Below are 24,822 nucleotides of genomic sequence, written 5' to 3'. Positions count from 1 at the left end.
GTATCTATGCATTCTCTTCATATTCTAAAATAGCTTCTTCAAAATATCCTTCAGATAGATTTCAGTAGCCTTTTTTACCAGATTTACACAAAACCCAACTAAGTCACACTGAACATCTTGTGAAAAAGAAAACACAGGAAGTCCAAAATGTAGCTAATTTTTCTCCCTGGCTCTGAAAATAGGAAGAGCATTCTGAGGACTAGCAGTCACTTCATGTAAAATACTTGGGTAAAAGGTCCTTTTAGTGTCGTAAGGAATTGTTACATGAAACCAGGCCAAATATCAAAGATATAGATCAGAGTGCTTCTGAACCTTATTTACTAGTATGCAATTTACTAATGAAGACCAAAAACAAACAAAAAAACCCCCAACAGAGGATGTTACATTCACAAATACAACAAATGCTTCTTACTTCAGACTCGTTTGGCAAATTAGGGGTTAGACCCAAATCAGGTTTTTGAGATATTGCCTATTTCTTTATTCCAGGAACCATTCATAATCTTTGGTAATCTTATTCGTTACAAAGCACCTGCCTCCAGGCAGCACACACTCTTCTTCAAGTCAAAGAAGGCAGATCATGCAACTGTCTCCAGGCCAGCTGGCCATGCTGGCTGAAGTGAGCTCTAGTAGTTAGCTGGTGTGTCCTCCTTCCAAGGTACTTCTGTCTTGCAGAATGCCGCTGCTAAATTTGGAGCTGCTTTTCAGCACAGACTTGTCAGTATTTCTGATCCATCAATCTAAATAGGCTAGTAGAGAAAAATCTAAGTCAATCAGGTTACAGTGAACTGCAGGGGCTTTCGACTACCAGCTCTGCAATGAAGCTTTATTTTTTAAGGTGCCTGTGAGTTGAGAATTCTTGAATGTAAGGAAGTGTAGCTTTCAAGTGCATACAATTTCCCTTAGCAGTGGTGATTAAACATGCACCAAAATCCTTTAAATTAATTCATTTATTTGGCAGGAGGTTTATGAGGTTTTTCTTCTTGAAGTTCTGTGCAACATTCAAATTAAACCTTCTTTTCTTACAACAAAAAGGGAATAATTGGCGTTCTATGCCTTGGATAATCCTTGAATTCTCGTAAGTAGGTGCAGTGTTTATCCTTTGCCCAGATTGTCATCTGAATGAAGCAAAGCAAGGTAAACAGCCCCACTGGAAGGAGAGGAGAAAAAGATACATTTCATTATCAGATTAAATACATGTTCTTGCTGCTGACATCACTTCAGGTTAAAGTACCAAAACATTACTCACCTGGAACACACTGAGTCATGATTGTGAAACTGATCCAGGTCCCCACCTGTTTTGGCCAAGGAAATTTAAAATATTTCTGGTGACAGCATTTGCATTTATGTCTCTATTGATCAAAATAACCTTGTCCTAGTACAGGTAAATAAAAAAGCCAAGGTCAGCCAGGTCAATTTCTAGTGTTAATAACCTTTAGCCAAGATGGTGAACAGTGCCTTGTTATCACAAACAAAACCTTCGTGTTTGCTTCCATAGCTATTACAATGACAAAATTTTAAGCATTTACAACAATGTCCTTTCTGCTTCTCTGCCTAATTTGTATTTGTCAGACCTCCATCAGTGCTAGGAATGGTAACTTTCTATAGTCTGAGACCAAATGCTCCTCTCTTTAACATCTGTTAATCTCCACTGAATTTAAAACCTGGTGCTGTCCTTCTGTGCAAGAGTGAATGTTACACTGAGTTGCACTGATTTTATCTGCTTTTGAACTCAGTCAGGAGTTTGGCTCCTGATTAAGGAGTATTAAATTATAAACTGATACAAGCTTCTAAAGCAGTCACCACCAACACAAGTGACTGTGTAACTTCAGAGAATGGGAAAGAAGACTTCAGCCTGTTTTCTCTAGCACAATATCTTCTATTTGTCTGACCCTCTCTTCTTGCCTGCTGTGATATTTCTAGGATCTTATGTTATAAATCCACCAGACATCCCCATCCCCTCATTACAACATTCAGTGGCAATCTCCCTGTCCCTGGCTGCAGAATTTGCACTGCTTTACAGTGTATCTGTCTTGTCTAGCAGCCACACTGAAGCACAGGAGGCTCAGAGTCAGGGCTGTCTATTCAAGTTTAGCCCCATCAGTATTGATTGCCTCAGGGGAGGGGAGGAAGAGCAGACAAGTTCCCGTCCACAGTCTGATTTAATGGGGTGTAGGGGAGGAGGGGAAATGTATAGAGCTCAACTGTTTCAGAGATTTCTCCCATGTTTAACATTCCAAAAGAAATGAAAATATATTCAGCAAAGCTAAAATCTAAACATCTTGTTTGAAAATACATACCTCATATGTATAGTTAGGGCAAGATACAAAGAAAAACAGCCATGTGAAAGGATTCTTTGTTGGATATGGGATCTTACGGGTTTTGGATCCTATAGATTAGAAAACAAATCACAAAATATTCACACTCCTAAATACATATAAAGACAACCCAACTCTGCCTACTCCTGTGTCTCATGACTGTGAGAGGGACAAGCAGGATATGGGGAGATAGGGTGTCCTCTGGACTCACAAGAAGAAATAGAATAACTGTGGGGAAATGTTCTGGGCATTAGAAAGTCATCTACTTATGCCTTTGATCACAGTCACTCCTGTAAGAAGAGGTATCTCAAATTTTAAATTTAGAAGTTAAAGGTTTTCTCAAATTGTCACAGAATGGGATTTTAGCAGTCATAGCTGATCGCTGCCAGATGTTTGGCTCATGCCCAAGGAACCCTGATCTGCACAGAGATCTTGTGCCCCCTACAGAAGCCGGTGAAATTACTTTTCCTTGCTCGCCAAATCATAGCTTTTACTAGCACTGTTTCCTTTTGCACTGCCAGTGTAACCAATATAACTGCTCCCCCCAACACAACCTGGCCCTTAGCAATAAAAATTACAGTAAGATAGGAAGTGCAGTTCAACAGTCTGATGTTGGATTCTTTGCACTGTTTGATCTCCCTTAGAATCCAATCTTTACAGTGCTGAGCAACCTGTGCTCCCACAGCAGTCAGCTGACAGGTATCAACACCCCCCAGGATCAGGTCTTTCACAAGGCAGAGTAACTTAAGAAGTACTGAACGGCTGTGCCGAAGTGAAAAATGATTATTCAGTTTTTACCATTTCTCCGGAGGTCACTGAGTGCAACATGAATGGAAAAATTTCCAGCTTCACACAGCTGCAAGAAAAAGTATGACAGAGTTAAAAATGTGCTTCCCTTCTATTTGTTTTTCTTCCTTTTGTTATTTCCTGGGGTCCTTTAAAAATTTAGGAAAAGGAAAATAATTTGTTGTAAACATAATAAATATCCTTAACCGAGAGTGCTGTCTGACAGGAGGATATCTTCATTCAAACATGAGTCTATATACTCTGTTATATATTTATGATATTTTCCAGAAAATGTGGACTCTGTGTCAAAAGATCAAATTTACTACTTAGATAATCCCCATGAGATCTAAATAAAACAATGGGGATAAAAGTAAATCCAGGAGATACTTGCTTTATCTTTTGGTTATTCTTATGTCTTTAAAAACACCCGAAAATGGATTTGCATAGTTTTGGTTTCTCAAAAGTTATTAAAATCCCAAAGAAGATACAGGTTGAACTCTAAGTAAATTTTCTTCCCTAGAGTATAATTGCTATGAATCATGAAGTAAAATTGACCCAGCTTCCTTCACTGGTTTTAAAGGATGCTTCCCCAATCAATTATAAAGAAAGTGCATTGAAATGACCCATTTATATGATTATGGACAGTCTCCAGTGTCTGCAATGCATAACCATTAAAGCAAATGACTAGTGGTCAGAGCTCCTAAGTTTTATTCCCAGCTCTGTGCTCTCTGTTATGGAGTCTCTCTATAAAATGTGAATAGGTTATGAACTCATAGAATTTTCATACTAGGAAGCTGCTTTGAGATCCTGCAGTCACTGACAATTAATTTGTCAAAGTGAACAGCTGATGTGCTAAACAAGTTACGCAGACGTAGGAAAAATCTTTGTTGACCTTTGTTGGCTATAGTGTATGAAATGTTCCTAGGAACTATGAGAATGAACAGTGATGAAGAATTTTGATTCATAAGGAAAGCTGTAAAATTTTCTGAAGCTCAGCAAAATGAAACTCTATCCCTGAACGTGATCAGTAACATACTTTCTTAGTTGGTCAGTTCTCTGAGTTTTATGATCTGTTGTGATTCTTAACGCTCAAGAAACAGTTCACAAAACAAACTCACTGGCTTTTAAACATAGTGTCACAAACTGGTAGTTCCAGCTTCTTTTAAAGATTATGAGAGATCATCCCAGCAGTTAAATATCCTAGTCTTGGAATGGATGTTGAATGAAAATATTCCCTTGTGTACAAAACCACATTAAAACCTGACAGATTTACTGTTCTGCATGTAAGTGGTCAGCTTTAGTACTATGTTCCAAATGCTCAAGTTCTAAGTATCTGCTTATCCTACTCACTCCTCCACTTATACAACAGAAAAAATAAAGCAAGATATTTTAGCATTTTATAGAAAGAGCAACAAACCTACCAGAAACATGATCACAGCAAAATTTATCTGTTTTTTCCCATAAGCTATTAAAAAAAAAAGTTTACATATGATTAGTACTAGTACGCAAACACAACGGTACTTAAATCATTGTGGGTTGTTTTGCTACTTACAGGGAGGAGTGTAAAGAGGATGATTGATGTAATATGCAAGCCAAGCTGCAAATCCCCAATAATAAAAGCAGTTCTGAAAAACAGGCAATTTTTCTTTGTTTTAGTACAATCCTCTAGGCTAGTATTCACTGCAAGGACTGTTGATAACAATGGGCTAATCCTTCAGCTTACTGATAAAACGACAAAAAATGGCAATACTAAGTGTGGTAAGGTGGGAGAAGATAATAGGAAATAAAAAAAGGATGTAGTGCTCACAGACTTAAGATTTCATCTCAAGTATCTTCGAGCTGTTAAGTTTATAAACAGTTTTAGAAAGTATGATCACACTATTGAAAATATCTTGTCTGGAAAGCTATTGGGCAAAGTTAAGTACATACACACTATATGTTAAAGAGAGATTTGTTTTGCTGACAAAAACATGTCTTTGTAAAATCAGATTTAGGCACTGCCCTCTCTTCCCTATTTATTACTTTTCACTGCCCATTCTCTTACCTGTCCTTCTTCATCCCATCAGTTTGCTTTCTTTCCCATGCTTTAACTTTTCCTACCTAAAATCATCATGCCTGATGCTTTCCTCTGCACTTGCACTGTGATATCTTTACTTTGTCCCTTATGCTGCTGTCCTTCTCCTTCTGTGATCCGGCTTCCATTCTCTAAACTCTGACAACACAGGTGTCATTAATGGCTGTACTGACTCACTCCTGACCAATCTCAGAGCTTGTTCACAGGCTTCATCCCTGAAAAAAACTCCTTACAATGACAATCTTTACTTCTTGTTTGGTTTCCTTGGCCCTGCCTCCTGTGGGGTTTTTTCTGATGCTCATTGCTGCTTCCATAACTTGGTGACAGGTTTATCTTCTCCCTCCTTACATATATGTGGGTAGGAGGGAGGCCCTTTCTTGGCCCCTTCCTCTTTTCCTCCAGGCTGTAACCTCTAGGAGCTATTTTCTTGCAGGCAGACTTTAACCTTCATCAACAACTCATAAACTTGCCTCTCATCACTGAAGTCTTCTTTTACCAAACCTAGTGCCTCGGCGTGTTCATTTATCACCTGGACTTCAGCAAGACCAAACCCGAGCTATCATCCTTTCATCACTCCCCCTGTTCTTTTCCTTCACCTTATCTTTTCTTGTATCCTATTTTCAATCTTGAGTAAAACACTGATCATCTTACTCTTTCTGGTGACACTTTTTTCTTGGCCTTCCAAATGGGTTCCTACACCTTAGACATTTCTAGGTGTTTCTGCTTTCTCCTTCACAGCTTTGCTTTCCTGCTCATGCAGGCAAAATTCTTATCCAAGGCTGCATTCTTTTCTGTCTGACTGATTTAACTTTATTTTTTTGCTTTGGATTTTGCAGTCTTTTCCCCCTGTATATACCAGAACTGCATTTCTAGCAATAATACCCTGAAAAAGTGATTACCTCAGCGTCTGGAACCCGCACTAGCTGACTGCAGTGTCTGATGGTGCATTTTTCTGAAAATGCTGGTGCCCCCTCATCTGCTGCAAACAGTAGGGTCAAACATTCAGTTGCATTTCCACCTTCTTTTCAGAGTTAATTGAACCACTGAAGTGCCCAGAGACCTTTTGGGTATGCTGTAATACAAGCACACAGTATGTCCTTGCTCTGAGATTATATATTAAGAGATAACTGATGAGAAAGAGCAAATTATTAACCAGTAATTACAGGTTAGGTGGGACAAATGAGCAGAGAAATTAAATAACTTCCCTGTGATGATTTCATTTTTCCCCAGGAAATGCAGCAGAATCAGAAGAGTGACTTCAGTTAGGGACAATCTATTTAGTGTCCTATCCATAAACTGCTACTTCCTCCCTAACACTAGCTTCTTCAGCCAGCTCTTACAATTCACTAATTGCTGTACAAACTGAGGTGGAAACAGTTGCTTGTAATCTTAGAATGGCACCCTCAGAAAAACCTTTCCTTAGCTTCACAGCTTGGCACAGGATGGAACATATGGCAATGGATTTTAGTACAGTAAAATTAAATAAATTGATTATTGTGGCTCAGCCCCCAAAAATACATGTTGTAATTAAACTGAACAAGTACTATTCAGCCAAAGAACATGATATACTGCAAGAGTATTCCTCAGTTATAAGAAAAGGAGTCTACCACTGTTAAGGACCTTAGCATTAGTACTATAAATGCCCAGATCCCACTAGAAGCCTTATTGCTCATACAAAGGCCTCTAGTGAGGTTCAGCTAGGAACAGCAGAGTACATGCAGACTTCATAAACTTCAAAAGAAAGTGTTTCTTTTGAAAGAAAGCAAATCTTTCATATTCTAGGTGGATAATAAAGCTTTACAACAACCTCTTACAGGTCAAGTTCAGATATTGCAGGGATCCCATGAATAAATTATTCCTAAATTCGTGAAGTTATGGTTAGGATTTTTGTCCGCTCTACTGCAATTGATGAGCCCTATTTCTTGATCCCTATTCTCTTTGTCTTATTATATTGTCTTCCGGTTTAATGGTATTTATGAGGTCTAGTGTTTCCTTTCCTCCAGATGTTTTTCTAGAAAGCGATGATATCCCTTCTTTTTACTCATGTAAATGTTCATGGGTAAAGAAAGACCATGTAAGACTAATCATGATACTAATTTTTGAGGAATTCCACTGGTACTTTCCTATTATTAAAGGTCTGACAGATCCTTTTCTGGCACTTTCCTTCAATTAGTTCCTTTATTACCACACAATTGCTGCATATTAATCCCTATCTTATTCACCTTGAGCCAGTTGTTTGTTTACTAAGTCCAGATAAACCAGTTATTCTACCTTTGCAATGCCTTGAAAAATCAGGTATCTTAGAAAGAATTACACTATCTTAATATGTAGCATGAAATGCTTTTGGTGAAGCTGCTGTATTGTAGGACATAATTTATTCCCATTTTCATTTGGGAAAAAAAAGGATGAAAATCACAAATCTCATGGTTTGTGTCCTGTCTCAGATTTCTGCTTATTGAGACTGAAGTGTCTCCTGTTAAGGCATTCCACTGTTCTTAGGAAATAAGCTACCTATATCTGCTGTGTATGTGATCAAACACTGAAAGTAGGAAAGTTTTGTCTACCATTTGAATGTGATGGAAAAAAGTGAAGATGATGTGATATTTTTCTCACTGTCACAATTTTGGAGTAACACCACCCAGGTCAATGAAATTATAAAAGCAAATCAAACCCAAGCATTGCTAAGCACGTAAAATAAGAACTGTCAGCAACTTTACAGATGAAAGCAAGTGCCACCAGCCTGAGAAGATGGAAAAGAGGAAGTGATCAGAATGACCGGTGAAAATATCAGTTTTAGCATCAACAGTTTGTATGGTCTGAAAGGAACAAGTAGTTGTCAGAGCATTGAGAAAACGAAGATTTATCACACTGAACGGATTTTTTTTCGAGGTAAAGTTGCTCATTTATCTACTGTTTAACATGCATTAGCTACTGTTGTGTCAAGATCTGTGAACCTTCTAACAATGCCTGCACTCTTGCTGCAGGAAGCACAATAAGTTGCTAGGGAAGATTCTTTTGGAGGGCCACTGCTCCACTACAGGCCCTTCTTTCGTTTCAAAAGCTACCACCAGAACGACCAGAGCCACTGGACAGTAAGGAGGTAGCCACAAGGTAGAGCTTCCACTGCTGGAAGTATCCCTGGTAAAGCAAATTACAAGGGACTGTCTAAATCTCAAATGTTAAATACCCAAGTGCTGATACCACAGGCTTTTCCAGTTGAGATGATAATCTCTTGTCTTCCTTAGTATAAGGCGTATTTTTGACAACTAGTGTGTGCTTTGTTGCAAACATTTGTAAAACAACTACAATAATAATAATAATAATAATGGCCCATCTTCGCGAACGAAGATTTGGGGAAAGGTCTTTTACCTTTCCAGCCTGCGCAATGGATTTTTTAGGTGAGACACAGCCTGCGCTGAACTGAGCCCACCCTTTAATCCTAAGGTTCATCTGCCGGGGCCAAGCAAGCTTGGACAATGGCAGTGAGGTCCTCAGGACGTAGGTTTGTTTAGAGTGTCCTTCTCATAGATGGATGGCCTCACAGGGCTAATGGGTTCCATCTGCCCGGGAGGGACTGGGAATCGAACCCGGGTTGCAGCGGTGAGAGTCCCGCATGCTAACCACTAGGCCACCAACAACTACATAACCATGCATAACCATGCAGTCATTGTACTACTTTGCAGATATCTAGGAAACAGGGAGTCTGAATCCCAACAGTTTCCCTGTGCCACAGCAGTGCTGGTAATTTTAGGGAATGCTCCTGTGGAGAAGAAAATGCAGAACAACCAAGATGCCTTTTGCTGGATCAAAGGTAAATTAACAACAAAGAAAATGTACGGAGCAAAGAAGATGTAAAATGATTGTTACAAAAAATAGTTGTTTTTTTTAAAAAAGCAACTCTCCCAACATTGTTCCTGCCTGTACCACCTTTAAAGTTAACATTGTTACTAAAACCTTCACACCCAAGGAGCTGGCTGAGTGAAAAGGAAGGGTATGCTGAAGGTTTAAAGTTCTAAAAAGTAATGAGACTACTATAATATTAGTAATAATATGGCAGCATGTATGTTATACAATAGTGACATTAAGAAATCTTCTAAAAGAACTACAGCTTTATGGGTGAGATTTGTTGTACATTGTTACAAAAGCCACACCAAAAAGTCCGTGCTGCAGAGGCAGAGCATAGATTGGGTAGGTTGGATTTGTAAGGGGGGCTGTGGATAGGTTCTGACACAATTTACCTTCACAATTTTCCTCAGTGGCATAGTCCCACGGGAGAATCGATGAACAAATACTGTTTCAATCAACCTTTTGATGTAGTGGAAAGAATGGCAGATACATGCCAAGCTAGAAACAGCAAGACAAAAGCATTTAAGAGTGCTTAAAAAACCAAGAGTGGCAAGACATTTGGAATAAGACTACGAGAAATACTGCTCACGCCTGCAAATAGACTTACTTAACTACTGGGTGCGGACTTGATGTAAACCTCTCATCCAGTCCATAGACAAAAGTCATGCGGAAATAAAACAGAAAATAGATGAACAATGGACCTGTATATTCTATCAAAAATACCTGCAAAAAGAGAGAAAATAATTAGACAGCTGAATTAGATGATGGTTTTGCTTTGGTTTCTTTGCAATAACTATTGCAGTGGGATAAACACTTCCACTGACCCAGGATGGCACTAAGAGAGGCAGAGAGGGAATAGCAATTTTGGGATTGGGCTATGAAACTGGTAGACATGCACGTAAATGTTTCGCAATGATTTGCCTCAGTTTCATTCAAACAGCCATTGCCAGCGCAGCAGACACAGTATGGGTATGAAAAGATAACAATGTCAGCCCATAGATCATAACAAATACGCATGCACATTACATTTATGCAGCTCTCACCCTTCTCTCCCACTCAAAACTGTTTCTTTATTTTGAGTTAAAATGAAATTTGGTGAAGAATTTGTCTTGAAAAAGAATAGTTCTGCTTCTACTAAATGAATTTTGTTTAAACTGGAAACAGCTTGTAAGTGTTCACAGTGACCCCATCTGTGTGAACAGTTAGCACAGCAGTTGTCCTGGGAAACAATAATTTCATTCTATGTTCGAACAATCTTTAATTTGAACACAAAGAGAAAAATAAAAAGAAAGAGGAAAAAAAAAAAAGAAAGGAAACCAAAGAAGCTATTCCCTAACTTGATTTCATTTCAGATAGGTGTGCATTTCTTAGGAACATCACTCTAAACCGAAGTTAACTTTGGACCAAATATTAACAGTTGAATTTTCCACACTTCTGTAAGTGAGGAAAGTAGGCCCATACCTCATTTATGGAGAAAGAAGGGAAGTTGATTGTACTTCTTTCAGAAAACCCCCCAAACAAAAAACCACAAACAAACAAACTCAACAACAAATCAAACAAAAAAAACCCCAAATCACTGTTTTCTAATGTGTTTAGAGTTATTTTGATACTCAGAAAGTTGTGTCATTGACTTCTGTTACAATCAGCATTTTCTCTGGGGCAGATCAGATTTGGTTGTAGATGAAAAGTTTGTCTTTTTTATTTGATAATACTGAAGTATTTCTTGGCTTATGTTTGAATGAAGCAGCTTGAAGGGCAGGGAGAGCAGAACGTAAAAGAAAGATTATGGAATGGCAGAAGCCTGGTGTTACTCTGCACTGTGATATTTTGGTATATATTAATGTATGTGTGTCTTGGAGTCTACACTGCCATTAGAAGTTTTTGCCTGTCTTCCTGTTTTTTTGGATTGTATAATAGCTGCCTGATTTATCAGCATTGCATCCAAAAAAATAATGTGAAGATTCAGTCTTGCAGAACATTTGACTTTCTTTATTTTACCTCCTATTAATGTTGTCTTTGCTATTTGTAGTCAACACAAGATTTTATTAGTGTCTCATAGCTAAGAAATGGTAAATATGCCTTTAAATTATGGGGTAGTTTTCCTTTGATGTTGTGCTGTTTTATTGGAACTACTGTAATATGTGCAGCAAGGACCTTCTAAAGAGTTGGAAGGGTCACTGGTCACCTCACTGCATAATAAATAGCAGTGCTGCGTTGCCTGCCAAGGGAGTTGTGATAGAATTTGCATTTGAGCTAAGACAGTAAATATGCAAGGTCCTTGTGGATGGCTACTAATATTGCAGAAATTATCAGCTGTCGTTAGCTTGACACAAGCACCCTGGGACACAGTCACATGCAGGCAGCTAACGGATCTTACTGTCTGAATTTCCTTGCTGAAGTGACTTCAAGTACTGGCACGTGAAGTTGCTCACAGGCCTCTTTGCAGGAGAAATTTACAGCAGTATAATCCTAATCTTTGTCAGGAGTTGCACAGGTCCTGTGAAGCAGTCCCCAAAGGCATTTAGACACCTAGTTCCTAGTGATTTTGCAGTAGACATCTAAATCCATTTGAGAACCTGGACCTTAGTTCTGTAGAGTCAACGTACCCTGCAGCAAGTTTTCCACTGCTACTCTCCCAATGAACCAGGCATTCACAGTAACTGTTACTGCTTTCCCTGATTAAATGAACTGAAGCAATGAGGATTCATTGCCTGCATCCACTATCAGAGCAGACATCATGCAGAAATATTGGAGAGAGACAAAAAGTGGTGTAAGGATTAATTATGGAATATTAGCCATTAAAATGGCTCAGACTTGAAGCATAGCTCACCGTAGTCCATCCTATCTGTGGCCCTAAATCTTTAAAGTATAAGGTAGCAGTTGTGCCAACAGGGAGGTGCTGCAGGATTTCTTCATCCCTCAGGGACTTTCCTTCTGAGAAGGAAAGAAGTAATTACGTCTCAGTGAAATTCAAGTCAACTTTGGTAGCATATTAGCTTTATATTGTGCTTTAACCAATCTGTGAGATTCTTTGATGCGACATGGGTTTATCGGAATCTCAATAAAAAGACTAAGAATATTTATACTTTATTTTTATTTATCCCTGTAATCATATATAAGCCTGGATCCTCTATTCACACCAAGACAGTTAAAAGAATTCTCAATCCTATGTATTGCCTGCCTATTCTAGTAGACAGCAGAATTTGCTGATGGGTCACTGCCCTTCAGCATAATTTGCTGACCTCCTAGTCACCTGCACCTCTCTCTCTCTCCTCTCTCTTCCACTCTTCTCATTGCTCATCATCAAACAAACATAAGATAGGATAAGCTGTGATTGGAAATCTCTCCTACAGAAATTTTCATTGCCTTTGTTTTCCCAAACAACCAGCTAGGAGGTGATTCCACATGAGCTAGTACTCGAGCTTTTAATGCCTAGGTTGGGGAAATCTCCAGAAGGCCAGCATTTTCTCATGGCAAGTCTCACAACATTCATGAAGGAATCTTACAAGGTAGACCTTCGAAGAAGGAAATAAGGTACTCATACCTTTCTTTTCCATGGATAGATTTTACAAAATGGACTAATCTTCTCCAGCATACTTCTAATGGACTGTTTAAATAAAATAATGCTTAATGAAAGCAAAAGAAAAAATGTTTTATGTTTTATACTGAGTACTAAGATGAATTTACACAGTTTGGCCATTAGACTTTCTTTTGTGCACTGAGGCCATGTACTAAGAGGCTTCTAGTAGCAACACCTACAACTGAATGAAGTCAGCCGGCTGGCATCAGCTTTGTCAGCAATTGCTACATCCATGGCAATGTGTTTTGCATTAGCTCACCTCAAAAGAACTGTAATTCCTGCCTGGGAGCAGAGGATTATGTGAATTGATCGCTCAGACTCACAGCCCTTTTTAGTACTCCCAGCTGAGCCTCACCGTGGAGATCATCTCACTGCAGCTAAGGGAAAATTGATATCTAGATTCTGTGCTGCCTGTCTTGAAAGCAGAAGTTAAAGAGCTCAGTAGTTAGAAAGTGCACTGGAACAATGTGCAAACTCCTCAGTTAATTACCAAGCACCGGGAACCAGGCGCAATGGTGAAACTTTGTTCAGTACTTCCAAAGAATTGTATTTGTTATGGATTCTCTTCAGCCTTCAATAGTGCTAATTAACATAGCTGGAAACTCAAGAGCTAATAGCCATTAAAAGTACACCTTTCATGCCAGGGCCCTGCTCAGAGTTTAGATACTCTAGTCCTCACAAGTACTTACTTGGATCAAGTTTTATTGACTGCCTTGCTGGATACCACCGAGGATCTGTAAGACCATACAGAATAGTGTGATATACAATGTTTGGTTTAGGTCATCCACTATTATAATGAATGCAACACAACAAGATAAGATTTAGTTAAAGATTTTTATGAATATTTATTCAACAATAATATCAGTGATGATTTATGCAGCAGAAAAATTACAAAGGTGTATTAGGAGAGTATAAAATAATTATACTGAAATCTCACTGTGATCACATTCATGTGCAGGTTATCAGAACTATGTGTGTGTATATCACGTTTCAAATTATGTAATTTTTTCCTATTTATATAGTGGATATTCTGATGTGATGTGAGCTGCTGCAGAAGTTATACTCACATAATTTATGGAACATCAATCTGATCTCTCTAATTGTGGCTTTTGGTTCCACCTAGGCAACAAAAATATTGCATATGTAAGATGCATATTTTGAAATACAAGTACTAGGTTTAAAACTATTAAGTCAAATAGAAATGTGACTTAGAAAACGTAACAGTGTAACTTTCTTACAGATGTCTAGCCTTGGGAAGAATGATTCAAAGTATGACAGGAAAAAGGAAGGACAATTTTTGACACGTGTTTCAGAGGCGGCTTCTCTAGCAGCGATCAAGAATTACTACAACAGCATTGAAAGCTCCTTCTGGAAAAGGGTCAAAGTACACTGCACTTAGTATGAAGTTTGCATAATTGTTAAAAGTGGCCAAAGAAAGGCTAGCAGGAGATGAAATACCCTTCATAAACATTAAGTTTACTTAAGAAAAGTTATTAATTTCTAAAAGGTCACCTACCCTTTTAAACAGATTTTTGTTTTACCTTATCTAGGAAGCATAGCTGTTTCTTTGTCTCCCAATCAAGGATTTCCACCTGATGGGACACAAAATGATAATTAATAATTATTGGCTAAATAATGCCTAAATTCTTAGTTGATTCCCAAATTCACAATCATTGTTCAGAGTGAGACACCATTTTATTCTGGTCTGCCAATTGTGTTAAAAACCCTCCCAATGTTCTCAAGAGACAGCTTTAATCATAGCCAGCTTCTGAAAGCACTTGACTTGCAAGAAAAAAAAAATATTATTGCCAAATGAATAGTCTTCCTGGATATATTCAGAAGCAGAAGTAGCTCACTTATTGATCAAAACACATCGATCTAGGGTGTTTTCTTATACTAGAGCAAGAGGAACAAATAAGGGATAGAGAAACATCACAGGAATCACTAGGGAACAGTATTATTATTATTATTCATAAAATTAAACAGTTTGGGAAAAGAATTTAAATATGTATATATATGCATGTAAGCAAATATTCTGAGTACATACAGCTTAAAGATCAATGTGTATTTTTCCCAGAATATTTTAATTGTAAAGAGAGTGGAAAATATTGGTGGACATAATGAATAAATGCAGCTAAATATCTGGACTTCAGAAACTCTTTAGCTGTTGTTATAGGAATACTCAGTGTTACTCTTGCCTCTCAGATCACCTGTTTCAGTAACTACAGAGTACCATTTTAAATTCCAAGTAGTCGTTAAGCTACAGCTCTGAAAAGGAAAGTTTATTTTCCTGATCAAATGCCCTTTGGCAAAAAGTCATTATTTTAATCAACAGTCAAGCAGAAAAGCCCCCAAACATTTCAAAGCCCAGTTGTAGCAGGCCACCAAAACCTAAAATACAGTGATGGTGTGTTAGTTTAATTTGTTCTCATCAAATGCTGTAATGGAACTTTGTGGTATAGCTACGAATGAAAGTTCAAAGCTTATCTTAGTACCAAAGAGTTTGTTGCAGTTGTTGGGGCTTTTTTATATACACATCTAGCATTAATTATGTTTGGTATTAACTGGCCAAGAGGATAGATTAACTTTAGACTTTAAATATGATTCCTCACTAAAAATAGGAGTCACGGTCCAGTATCTTTCTAATAGGGCTGCTTTGAAGAGATCGCTTGTTTAGAGTATCTTATTTCCTTGTTTTACATGTCCCAAATGGTTCTTTCTCTATTGGTGCAGCAATAGAGCACTTCAGCTCCAGCCAAAACTATCTCCACAAGAGATACTAATGCCACAATATTTTCTACCTGTGCACTGTAAGTCTAACTGGGACATCAGGGGAGGTAAGCACTGTTCCTCCTTTGTGATATGTAATAAATATGTGACAGATTATTGGGGTATGTTTTCCCTTAATTTTTTGTATTTGAAATAACACAAATTGCAAGTTTCAATGTCTGTTTGTGTGAAATCTCCATGAGAAAGCAACTGAAGTGGATTCTTTTCCCAGAGGTCTATTCTTGAAGTATGTCATTCTGAATCTTGCAGCCCACAGAACAAGTGCAGGGCAGGGAATGGTGAGAGGCAATGTGTCCAGTTGGAATATGGAAAAATTCAGATACAAGGAATTTTTTCACCATGATTTCAGCCAAATATTGGAAGTAGTTGCTTAGAGACGATGTGCAATCTTCATCCTTGGAGATATTTAAAACTGGACTGGGCAAGACCCATTGCCATACAAAGCTGTATCTGCTTTGAGCAAGAGTTGGACTAAATGACTTCCAGAAGGCCCTTGCAACCTAAATTGCTCAATGTTTCTTTTTCTCCTTTTTTTTTTTTTTTACTTCAAACATTTTATTTACTTTGCATTACTTTCAAGATCCAAGAAATATCAAACGTTCTTTCCCTTTTCAGAAAGATGGATGCAGGAACACAGCTTTAGATTCCACTCCAGTCCATAGAAAGTTGTGCAACAACAGAGTGAAAGCAAGGTGACTGTTTTCTCTAATTATCACATCTCTTGGCTGTATCATAACATCCCCCAGTGTGTAGATGTTCCCTACAAAAGGGACAGAAAAGCCTGATCCAAAGCAAGAAATGGTGTCTTTTCCAAACATAACGGCCAATCCCATGAACTGACATGGCACTGAACACAGTGTTTCCAGTCTTCAGGCACAGCACCAAGCCAGTTAATGTATTGGTTGGCAACAGTTTTTAGATACCCAGCAATCTGTTCTTGGAACACTTACTAATGGGAATCATCTCTTTCAAACATAAATTGTTTGCCTCAGAGAACTTTAATTTCTTTGTGTTTTCAAAGCATTTAGCACAATAGGACGCCAGCGGTTGGCCTGCACTAGCGTTCCATGACTTACAGTCCACTTATTTGGTGAATTTTTAAAGGCATTTTCAACTACAGCTTCTCTAAAACTACTTTGAGTAGAACTTAAATAGGCAGATCTGTGCAAGATGTTAAAAACTTCTATAAGTGACTACAAATATATATCTTTGATGCTTAGAAGACAAATTCGTTCTCTTGCATAAGGATTAAAGATTGATAGTGTCATTAATAAAAGCAAAAATCTTGACTATTTAGAACAGGCTGAGGGCAAAGAATAATCAATATACTATATAAGCAGCTGTTAAATTTTTATTCAGAAAATAAAAAGGTAAAATGAAGGGAGAAAAGTTTATTCATAAGAGAAAAACAGAAAGAGAAAAGTGTTTAAAAAGAGTTTTTAAGATGCAGTGTCTCTGCAATAGGATTACAAAAATATAGTCAACCAAATTCCTGCAGTTTAAAGCCATGTCAAGTGCTGAAGGATCAACAGATCTTCAAAATGATGTAATGACTATTATGGAAATATTGACACATTTATCATGTCTGTTCATCTTAGAAGTTTTATTTTAAGCCATTTGTAATCAGCAGATTAAGTAAACTGTAGCTGAGCGAGGCTTTGTATGCACTGACATAACCATACCTTATATTGATTTTTTTGAAATTACTCAGTTATTAAAAAAAGATTACTTCACAGTATAGGAACCAATCACCAGTCTGAGAAAGAGTAATGCAGAGTGAATTCTCCCTGAACTGTTAGAATGCTTACGGAAGTCAGTTTTCTTGAATTTAACTTTAAAAAGCAATCCAGTGGTTGCTGCAGTCCTAATTAAATCTTTCTAAACATTTTTCCTATGGAATTAGCCATTTGCTCTATGTCCTTTGACTTTTCTGGTAGACTGTGTTGTTCCTGAAGGAAGTAAGCATGCCTTAGTATGATCTCACATTAGGGCATATCAAAAATAGCCTTCTTGAAGTCAATAGAGTTAAGCCAAAGGGAAATTGCTGTAAGTGTACTTACACTGAAAATTATGTTTGTGCTGCTGCTGCTGTTACAATTGACTTTCATCAGTCTGAAACTTCCCTTGCACAGGAATGTACTGTTGCAGATGATAAGTCTAAGGATCCATCTAGAATTGCATCTTTCTGTAACAGCCAGGAGCAGGTGACTCAGAAAAAGTAATAAAACAGGGCAAGATTGTAGTGACTTGGGGAAGGGAAGAGATAGACACAGTGATTGTGATTCTCCTGCATCAGAAGTGCTGCCTGTGTATTTAATAACTTTTCATGGATTTTTTTCCTCAATTAGTTTATCCACTTGCCTTTTAAACCTCTGTAAACTTTTTGCATGCACAGAGTCCAGAGGCGAGGAGTACCGTAGCTTAGCTACATGCTGTATGAGGAATTCCCAAAGCAGAACCAAGACATGTGTTCAGTCACAAAGCAGTATTTCATCATCTTACCTGTGAAGTGCTGTACCTTATTCTGTAAGTAGTCCAACTAAGTAAAGCCTTACCTCTTTGAAGAAATTGGCTCATATTTCATGAGACTAGAATCTTATTACGTTATTTCACTGTGTATAAAGAGAAGAGATACAGTGACGCCCATACTCAAAAGGTTTCATAAAATTAATTTTCACTTTTGTAGAATTTAGATGTCTAACATTTACAGGTTCACAAGATATACACTAGGTACGTACCCAGCTTCTAAGTTCTGCTCCTGTGCAAGCCAACAGGCACCAGTATCTGAACTGTGCTGAAACTCACTGTGCATCTTTATTTCTTCCACCTGTTTCAGGTTTGTTAGTTAGACATGCTCTCATCTAAATCCCCAAAGACCTTGATTCAGTAAGCATCTTTATCCCAAGGTCAGCACAATGCACAGCATTTAGATTATTTCTGGATGAAACTAAACTGTCAGCAAAGGAGTTGATCTAGTTCTTCATGTTTTATATGTAATAGTTAGACACATACCAGGAAGTGGGAAAATTGCTTTAGAATGTCTTTTGCCATTCCCCACTCCTCCCACAGAGGGAGACCAAAAAGTAGAGGCAGGAGAGGACAGGGGTGTATTCCAGTGAAAAGGGCAGTCTACTACCAAAGAGAAATCCTAAGTTTCTTCCTCTGTGGGCTCCTTCAAGCACTGCTCACTTCCATTCTAATTCTGTTCAGTATTTCTTTACAGTGGATGCCTTTTGGGATACCATACAGTAAAGGGATAGAGTTGAAGTAAACTTGGATACCTTAACCAAATTGTCATATCTCATCATGGAGCTGGGTGCCTAACACAAAGTCATGGCAAAACCCAACTCACTGTGTGCCTGGACCTAAGGATGATAACAAGTATCCTTCAGAATGGTCATCCTTCAGAAAGACAAATCCATTTGTATAATTGACAGGGATAAAATGAGCCAGCATAAGAATGGTCAGGAAGTAAAAGGAAGGTCTATTCATTTGGGGGGGAGGCAGTTTATTTTTCAGGAAAGGAAGAGCTGTTAGAGGTTTCATAGTGAATTCTGGCTCCTGAAAGTCTATGAAAGCTTTCCAGCTTTTACTAGTACAGCATCTTTCAGGAGGATATACAAGATGAAAAAAGAACCTGCAGCAGTTAATACTGACTCAGTGGGTATTTACTTACACTGGCTAACGCAGAGCTCCATGTTGCCAATTTCCCAGGCATACTAAAAAGTCACATCATTCACTGAGTATCACTGTCACTGTGAAGTTCATTGGAGTGCCTCCATCTGAGAACCTGAGCCAGCTTTGGCTCAACGCAAAGCAGACATCCGGGTTTTCCAACACCACTGCATAGCCTTTTCCATATGCAAGAGAATATTCATTGCCTCGGGGCTTTAGTTTATGGAGATTATTTTCTACAATGACAATACTGAGGTAGAAGACATTTACAAATTTTTTGTGAAATCACAATTATATCTTTGCATCAGCACTGGGATTTGGAATGCTGAACTTCAGTATCTCTAGTTTCATTACTAGTCTTCATGCATCATTTGGTGTATGGATGTCAAAATGTATATCCAGTGTATGGTTTTGACGTGGAATTGAAGAAACTGAAGAGAGAGAGATTTTTTTTGTTGTTGTTTCTTACATAGCGGCATCAAGGATGGTTCTGCTGTCTTTTGATAGGGCAGGAAGACTGGAAGCCCTGGGAAGTTTAGACCTTATACAGACAAGTGAACTCACAAAATTTGTATTCAATTTTTTTTTAATATACTTCAAAGAAGTATAATTTTTTTTCTAAAATAAGACTTTTAATTTCAAATGTAGCATTCAAATTCTGAATAGCTTCAGATACTTCCTGCCAAGTAATGTTTTACTACCACCTTCTCCTATACAAAATTAAGTTTCTCTCTCAAGCTTCATAGAGAAAAAAGACAAATTGCTGTTTTTTAACTGAAGCAGCACAACTAGTGTTGAAAGTCTTGGTAAGTGTGTGGAGAAGTGATAAGAGAAGAGAAACAAATAATGGTTTTCCCTATCATCTCATCTCTTTCTGTGATAATAATCTTAAGTGTTAGTTGTGAAAACAGAGCAGATGTCTTCAAACAGCAGGGCAATTTTCAGCAGTGTCCCTTTAAATGTCTGTTCAAATATGTGGCCTTGTCTTTTCAGGCAATTCTTCGAGGATACAGAATCTTAAAATGTTCTGCAGTCCTGCTTTTGGCACTTGCTTCCAGTGCTCTTACTTGACAAGGCTTTAGACAGCATAGCTCTGAGTGGGAGAAGGCTTTGTAACAGGAGCTGTGACATCTCAACCATGCTAGCTAGGCAGCAACCACCACCCCCCTTACATTCAGAGTGTTTTCATCTCAGACAGAAGAGGGGGGAGAACTTTAAATGCCAGCAAGGGGGACCAGTACATTATTGCTTTTAGACTGTACTGCATATGTCAGTCCAATCTATCCTCAGGGTGTGAAGACTCCCAAACCTTTTTGGTTATCACTGCTCACAAAAAGCACTTCCCATCCAAACCAGTTAAGGAAGCAAAAGCACAACTATGCTTCTTATTACACTAATTTTCTTCAGTGTGAGTGTATTTGTTCAGGATCTTTCCTCTAGAAAGTCAGAATGCCATACTATTTTCTTTATATGAAATGCTTTTGAGGACCTAAACCTGAGAAGTAGAAAAAAAGGGTAGAATTCATTAGCCGAACTTCAGAGGTCTACTACAGATATTTACATCTGAGCATGTCACTTAGACATCCCTTGAATGGAAAGGAGGAAATCAGACACTTTTAGGATAAACTGTACCATAAGCTCTGAAACATATCTCAAATAGGTCATAAGAGTTGTTCTCCAATCAGTTTGGAGAAATGAGCACTCCTAGAGAACATTAATCTAGATACAAGTCTCTGTCATACATCTTTCAATCTTTGGAGCTGAATCCCCTAAAATTATCAGGTTCAGTATTTTCAGGTACATAGTTCTTTATAGTTGTCCTTGCCAAGCTTCTTCTGAGCTATTAGAGATAAAAAAAACTGAGGTGAAATTAGAAACACACCAATACCTAAAGTAAACAAGACAGTTTGGTGATTGTAAAGTGCTCTGTGATTCTTATCAGGATGCACCCTGAAACAGCAATAAAGGGTAAATGGCTAGAAATGTACAGAGGAAAGTACAGATCTATAGAGTTCCTCTAACACAGCACATTAAAGTTTAGAACACCAATAGAGAAGTGGGACACTCACTTTCTCTCTTTTGGTAGCTCAGTTTTCAATGCGTGGTGGGGAAATGCAATTCAGAATTCACAGCCAATGACTTTATAACAGAAAGCAAATCAGCAGAGAGAACAGTGCAGAAAGCACTAACAGCACTACCCAGTGCTACCCAGGCAGTCTTTGTCCACATCCTTCCCCCAAGTCAGCTCAAACACACATTGGAGGAGCTGGACAAATCTGTTTCCACCCATTATCTGCTGTAAAGAGAAAAGGACTAAGACATACAAGGCTGACGTGTAATCCATAAACCACACTGAATTTGGATTAGTGCTGCTTAGGCACAGGATCTCAATTTAGGGCTCAAAAGAACCTAAATCTGCTGCTATTGTACTGCGTAGCAAGACAGAACAGGACATTCAACTCTTGTGTGTTTCCCCATCTGCAAAATCAGGTAACAATAATGATGTCCATGCTTTTGAGTTCTTCTAGGAACTAGTGCTAGTCAGGAGTTCAAGTAAGGCTGAGGCAGAAGATCAAACCTGAAGACCCATGACTGAAGGCATTCAGGAGACACACAAGTGCCTGCTTCAGCATTTGGATCTCACAACAGTTTGGGACACTGGTAGAAATGCAAGAGGCAGTGAAAAGCTTGGCTGTTTTTCCTAAAAAATAAAACACCAGGGAAGCCAGCACTGCTGAGGAGAAGGCACGGTGCAGGTGCTACATAAGAGCTGTAGGCAGCTTATTTTGCTGAATTGTGATGTCCAGAACATTTTTATAGCTTTGAAAAGCAAAATCTAAACTTTCAGGTCATGGTAAGTTACTAAAGGAGCAGACACTTTTCAGATAGTTTGGCATTCTGTTTGTGTTATAACAAGTAGTTTGTAATTTGCATGGGGAGAAGGAATTGTGTTCCTCCCCCTGTGCATTGTTTTTAGGCAAACTGGAGAAACTGAAGTATAAGCCTGCTGAAACACATTCAGGATTGATGTCATTTAGCTTGTACAGACCTTCAGCCACTCTTAAGATTTTTTGTATTAGCCAGCCTAACTAATTCTAGCAAAGAGTGTGTGTGGCCGTTTATGTAAGTCGATGAGATGTTACCTTGACGCCCCCCAGGTGCGCGTTACTCTACGCTTTCTGTAAGCACAAGGAGCTGACTATACTGAACTTTGCCCGGCTACTTCTCGTTCCCCACGCAAGATCGAACACCCCGTGCCAGCAGAGCCCCCCTCGCTCCTCCCGCAGGACGGTGGGCGCCGCGCCGGGAGCCGTCCTGAGCCGGGCCGAGCCGGGGGCGCTGCCCCGGGGCCACGCCTGCACCGGGCCGAAGGCTGTGCGGGACGGCTCTCGGTGCACAGCGGCTGGCGACGGGGTCTTCCGAGAAGTTGGGTGCCGAGAACATTCCTCGCTCTCTCCGCACGGCCGGGACGCGCTGCCAGACCCGCCCCGCAGGCTGCCCGCGGTGCTACCCGAGGCAGGATCCGCGGGAAGCCCAGAGCCACTGATCCAGCGCCTCCGCGGACCGCCGGGAGCCTGGGGATTCCCCCCGCCTCGCTCTCCGGGACCGCGTCCGACGGACACCGGGGACGCGGGGACGAGAAACGGAGAGGGGAACGTGCCCGCGGTAGGAAAAGACGGGGCGGGCGGCAGCCTCTTTTGTCCCCACGCCCCAAGGAAACCGCCGGTGAGCAGCGTTCTCCCCCCGGCTCCACCGGCGGTCACTTCCCTTGGCAGACCCGGGAGCGGATGGCTCCGGCTCCCCGGTGCTTCAATGCAGATGGAGCGGGAAGAGAGAGGAGCCCGCCGGAATCCCGGGCAGCCCCGTCCGCCGGCGGCAGAGATGCTGTGGGGCCTGGCCCGGGCTCGCCTCGCCCTGTCCGCCCCCGCGCCCGGCGTCGCCCGCACCCACCTCGAAGAAGCCGGCCCTGCCGCCCATCCTGCGGCCACCGCCGCTCCGCCCGCGGCACCGTCCGCGGGCCCCGCCCGCGGCCAATCAGGGCAGCGCGTACCCCCCGCCCCGCCCGGGCCGGGGCCGCTGCCCGGCCGAGCGCGGGGGGCGGCGGCGGGAGCGGGGCCGGGAGTGCTCCCGGCGAGGCAGCGGCGCTGCCCGGGCAGCCGCAGCAGTGCGGGACCGCCCGCACCTCGCACACGCCAAGTTCTGCAGCTCCCGCTGTTCGAAAACGGAGAGAAGAGCGATATTCACCGGCCACCGGGAGTGACGAGCCAGTGGCATTTCATTCAAAAAGGGCGATTTATTTTTCTTCCAGCGTTGCAGAATTACTGCAGGAAATCAATCGCATCTTTTTTCCTTTCCTTTTTTTTTTTTTTTAAGATCTGAAGTAGCTTAATGAGATAACCTGCAAAAATACAACTAATCATGAACTAGAAAACATCCTCCTTTCTTTCTTTGGTTGTTTACCTGATGTTTCAGGGGTGATTGAACTGACAACTGAACTCTGCTGAGATCCCTTCTTCTCCTGTGATATATTCCTGCCGTCACTGACAATGAAATGCATGGCATAAAGCAGTGCAGAGGCTGACGCTGTTTTCCTCCACCCGTTCTTCATTATGTGATATCCTTTTTTCTAGAGCTAAGGTAATTAAATATCAGCAAAATCTACAAGGTTACAAAGGAACATTGCTTTTTCACTGCCATAAATTTCCATTAAACAGAAAGATTTATGCTATGCAATGTTTGAAAACCTTCTGCTATCTCCAAGTTTAACTTGCTTGCATGGAATTATAACCATCAAAGCTACTTAAATGAAATATCAAATAATAAATTTCACCAAAAGAAAAGGCCTCTATTGGAAACCAGAAGGCTGATCAGAAAGACCTAACAGAACATCGTTCATTACTGGTGTAAATATGGGCAAATATGGAGATGTACACTCCTTCCCAAGCCAACCCTGAGTCTGGGGGATTAACCTTTGGGCCTGGTTAGACCTTCTGGATTTTTATGTTACAGAAAAAGAAAAAAAAATACTGCTTTTCCAAATAAGCTGGCATTTCTTTCAGTATATTTCATTTCCACATGCTCTGTAAGAGGAAAACGTTTCCCAACATGAAAAATTAATCAGAACATTAATATAAGGAACATTTAAACTAACATTCTGTACCGTAGAGCGATCAAGCAGTGCTTCAGACAGACAGAAGTTATGCAAATTGGTTCTCTTTATTAGCACAACATGCAGCCTGAGGAAGGAAAATCTGTTAGAAACACAATTCAAATTCCCAAGCTGACAGGAAGATTACAATATGTGGCTCACTGCTCCCTTTGAGTTATGGGGGGGGAGAAAAAAAGCTGCCGCCTCTCCGATTCTCCAGTACAAAAGGACTTGAATAGTCAGCATGTGGCGTTCGAGAAGACCTCTGCTCTTAAAGAAAAGTACAAAATCCCCAAACCACAATCCTTCCAGAATCACCTGGTGTAAAACTGGAGTCCTGCTCTGACACTGTTTCCCCCAAAAGCAAACACAGCCAGACGGGATAAGCGCTTGGGTGCCTTGTCTGAGCCTTTTAGCTTGGTGTCTATCAACGACTACCTGTTACTTGAACGCGCCATGACCACAGTTCAGATGGTTTCATTAATTTACTGAGCCTGCCCAGCAGCCCACGGCCCGGGGGGTGTTACCGAACCCTCGGCAGCTACCGCCGGGCAGCGCCACGTGCGTCCCGGGTACTCCTCTGGGCGCGACGCCGGGTCGGGGTGTC

At 40.1% G+C, this 24,822-nt stretch overlaps 1 protein-coding gene across 3 annotated transcripts; it reads right to left on the bottom strand.

Annotated features, from left to right (window-relative positions):
* Positions 1-219: 219 nt before the first annotated feature.
* TECR (trans-2,3-enoyl-CoA reductase) lies at positions 220-23,629 on the bottom strand. 3 transcript variants are annotated; one of them, XM_027694275.1, is made up of 13 exons: positions 23,528-23,629; positions 14,143-14,193; positions 13,669-13,720; positions 13,291-13,335; positions 11,852-11,955; positions 9,629-9,744; positions 9,414-9,519; positions 4,654-4,726; positions 4,523-4,566; positions 3,114-3,171; positions 2,298-2,386; positions 1,247-1,292; positions 220-1,147 (listed from the first exon to the last, which is right to left on the bottom strand). In XM_027694275.1, exons 1-13 carry the CDS (start codon positions 23,627-23,629, stop codon positions 1,020-1,022), a joined length of 1,014 nt encoding a protein of 337 aa, XP_027550076.1. In that variant the 3' UTR covers positions 220-1,019. The 3 variants fall into 3 exon arrangements, with proteins under 3 accessions (XP_027550076.1, XP_027550077.1, XP_027550078.1); XM_027694276.1 differs by lacking the exon at positions 23,528-23,629 and adding an exon at positions 23,018-23,069; XM_027694277.1 differs by lacking the exon at positions 23,528-23,629 and adding an exon at positions 23,018-23,069 and having other exon boundaries at positions 1,039-1,147; positions 1,247-1,372.
* Between the last annotated feature and the right edge of the window lie 1,193 nt (positions 23,630-24,822).

The sequence above is a fragment of the Neopelma chrysocephalum genome, unplaced genomic scaffold, assembly GCF_003984885.1.
Source record: "Neopelma chrysocephalum unplaced genomic scaffold, ASM398488v2 Primary Assembly neopelma1_97, whole genome shotgun sequence".
NCBI classification, from domain to species: Eukaryota; Metazoa; Chordata; class Aves; order Passeriformes; family Pipridae; genus Neopelma; species Neopelma chrysocephalum.
The sequence above is the reverse complement of the archived record's forward strand: the minus strand, read 5'-3'. Positions and strand labels throughout refer to the sequence as shown.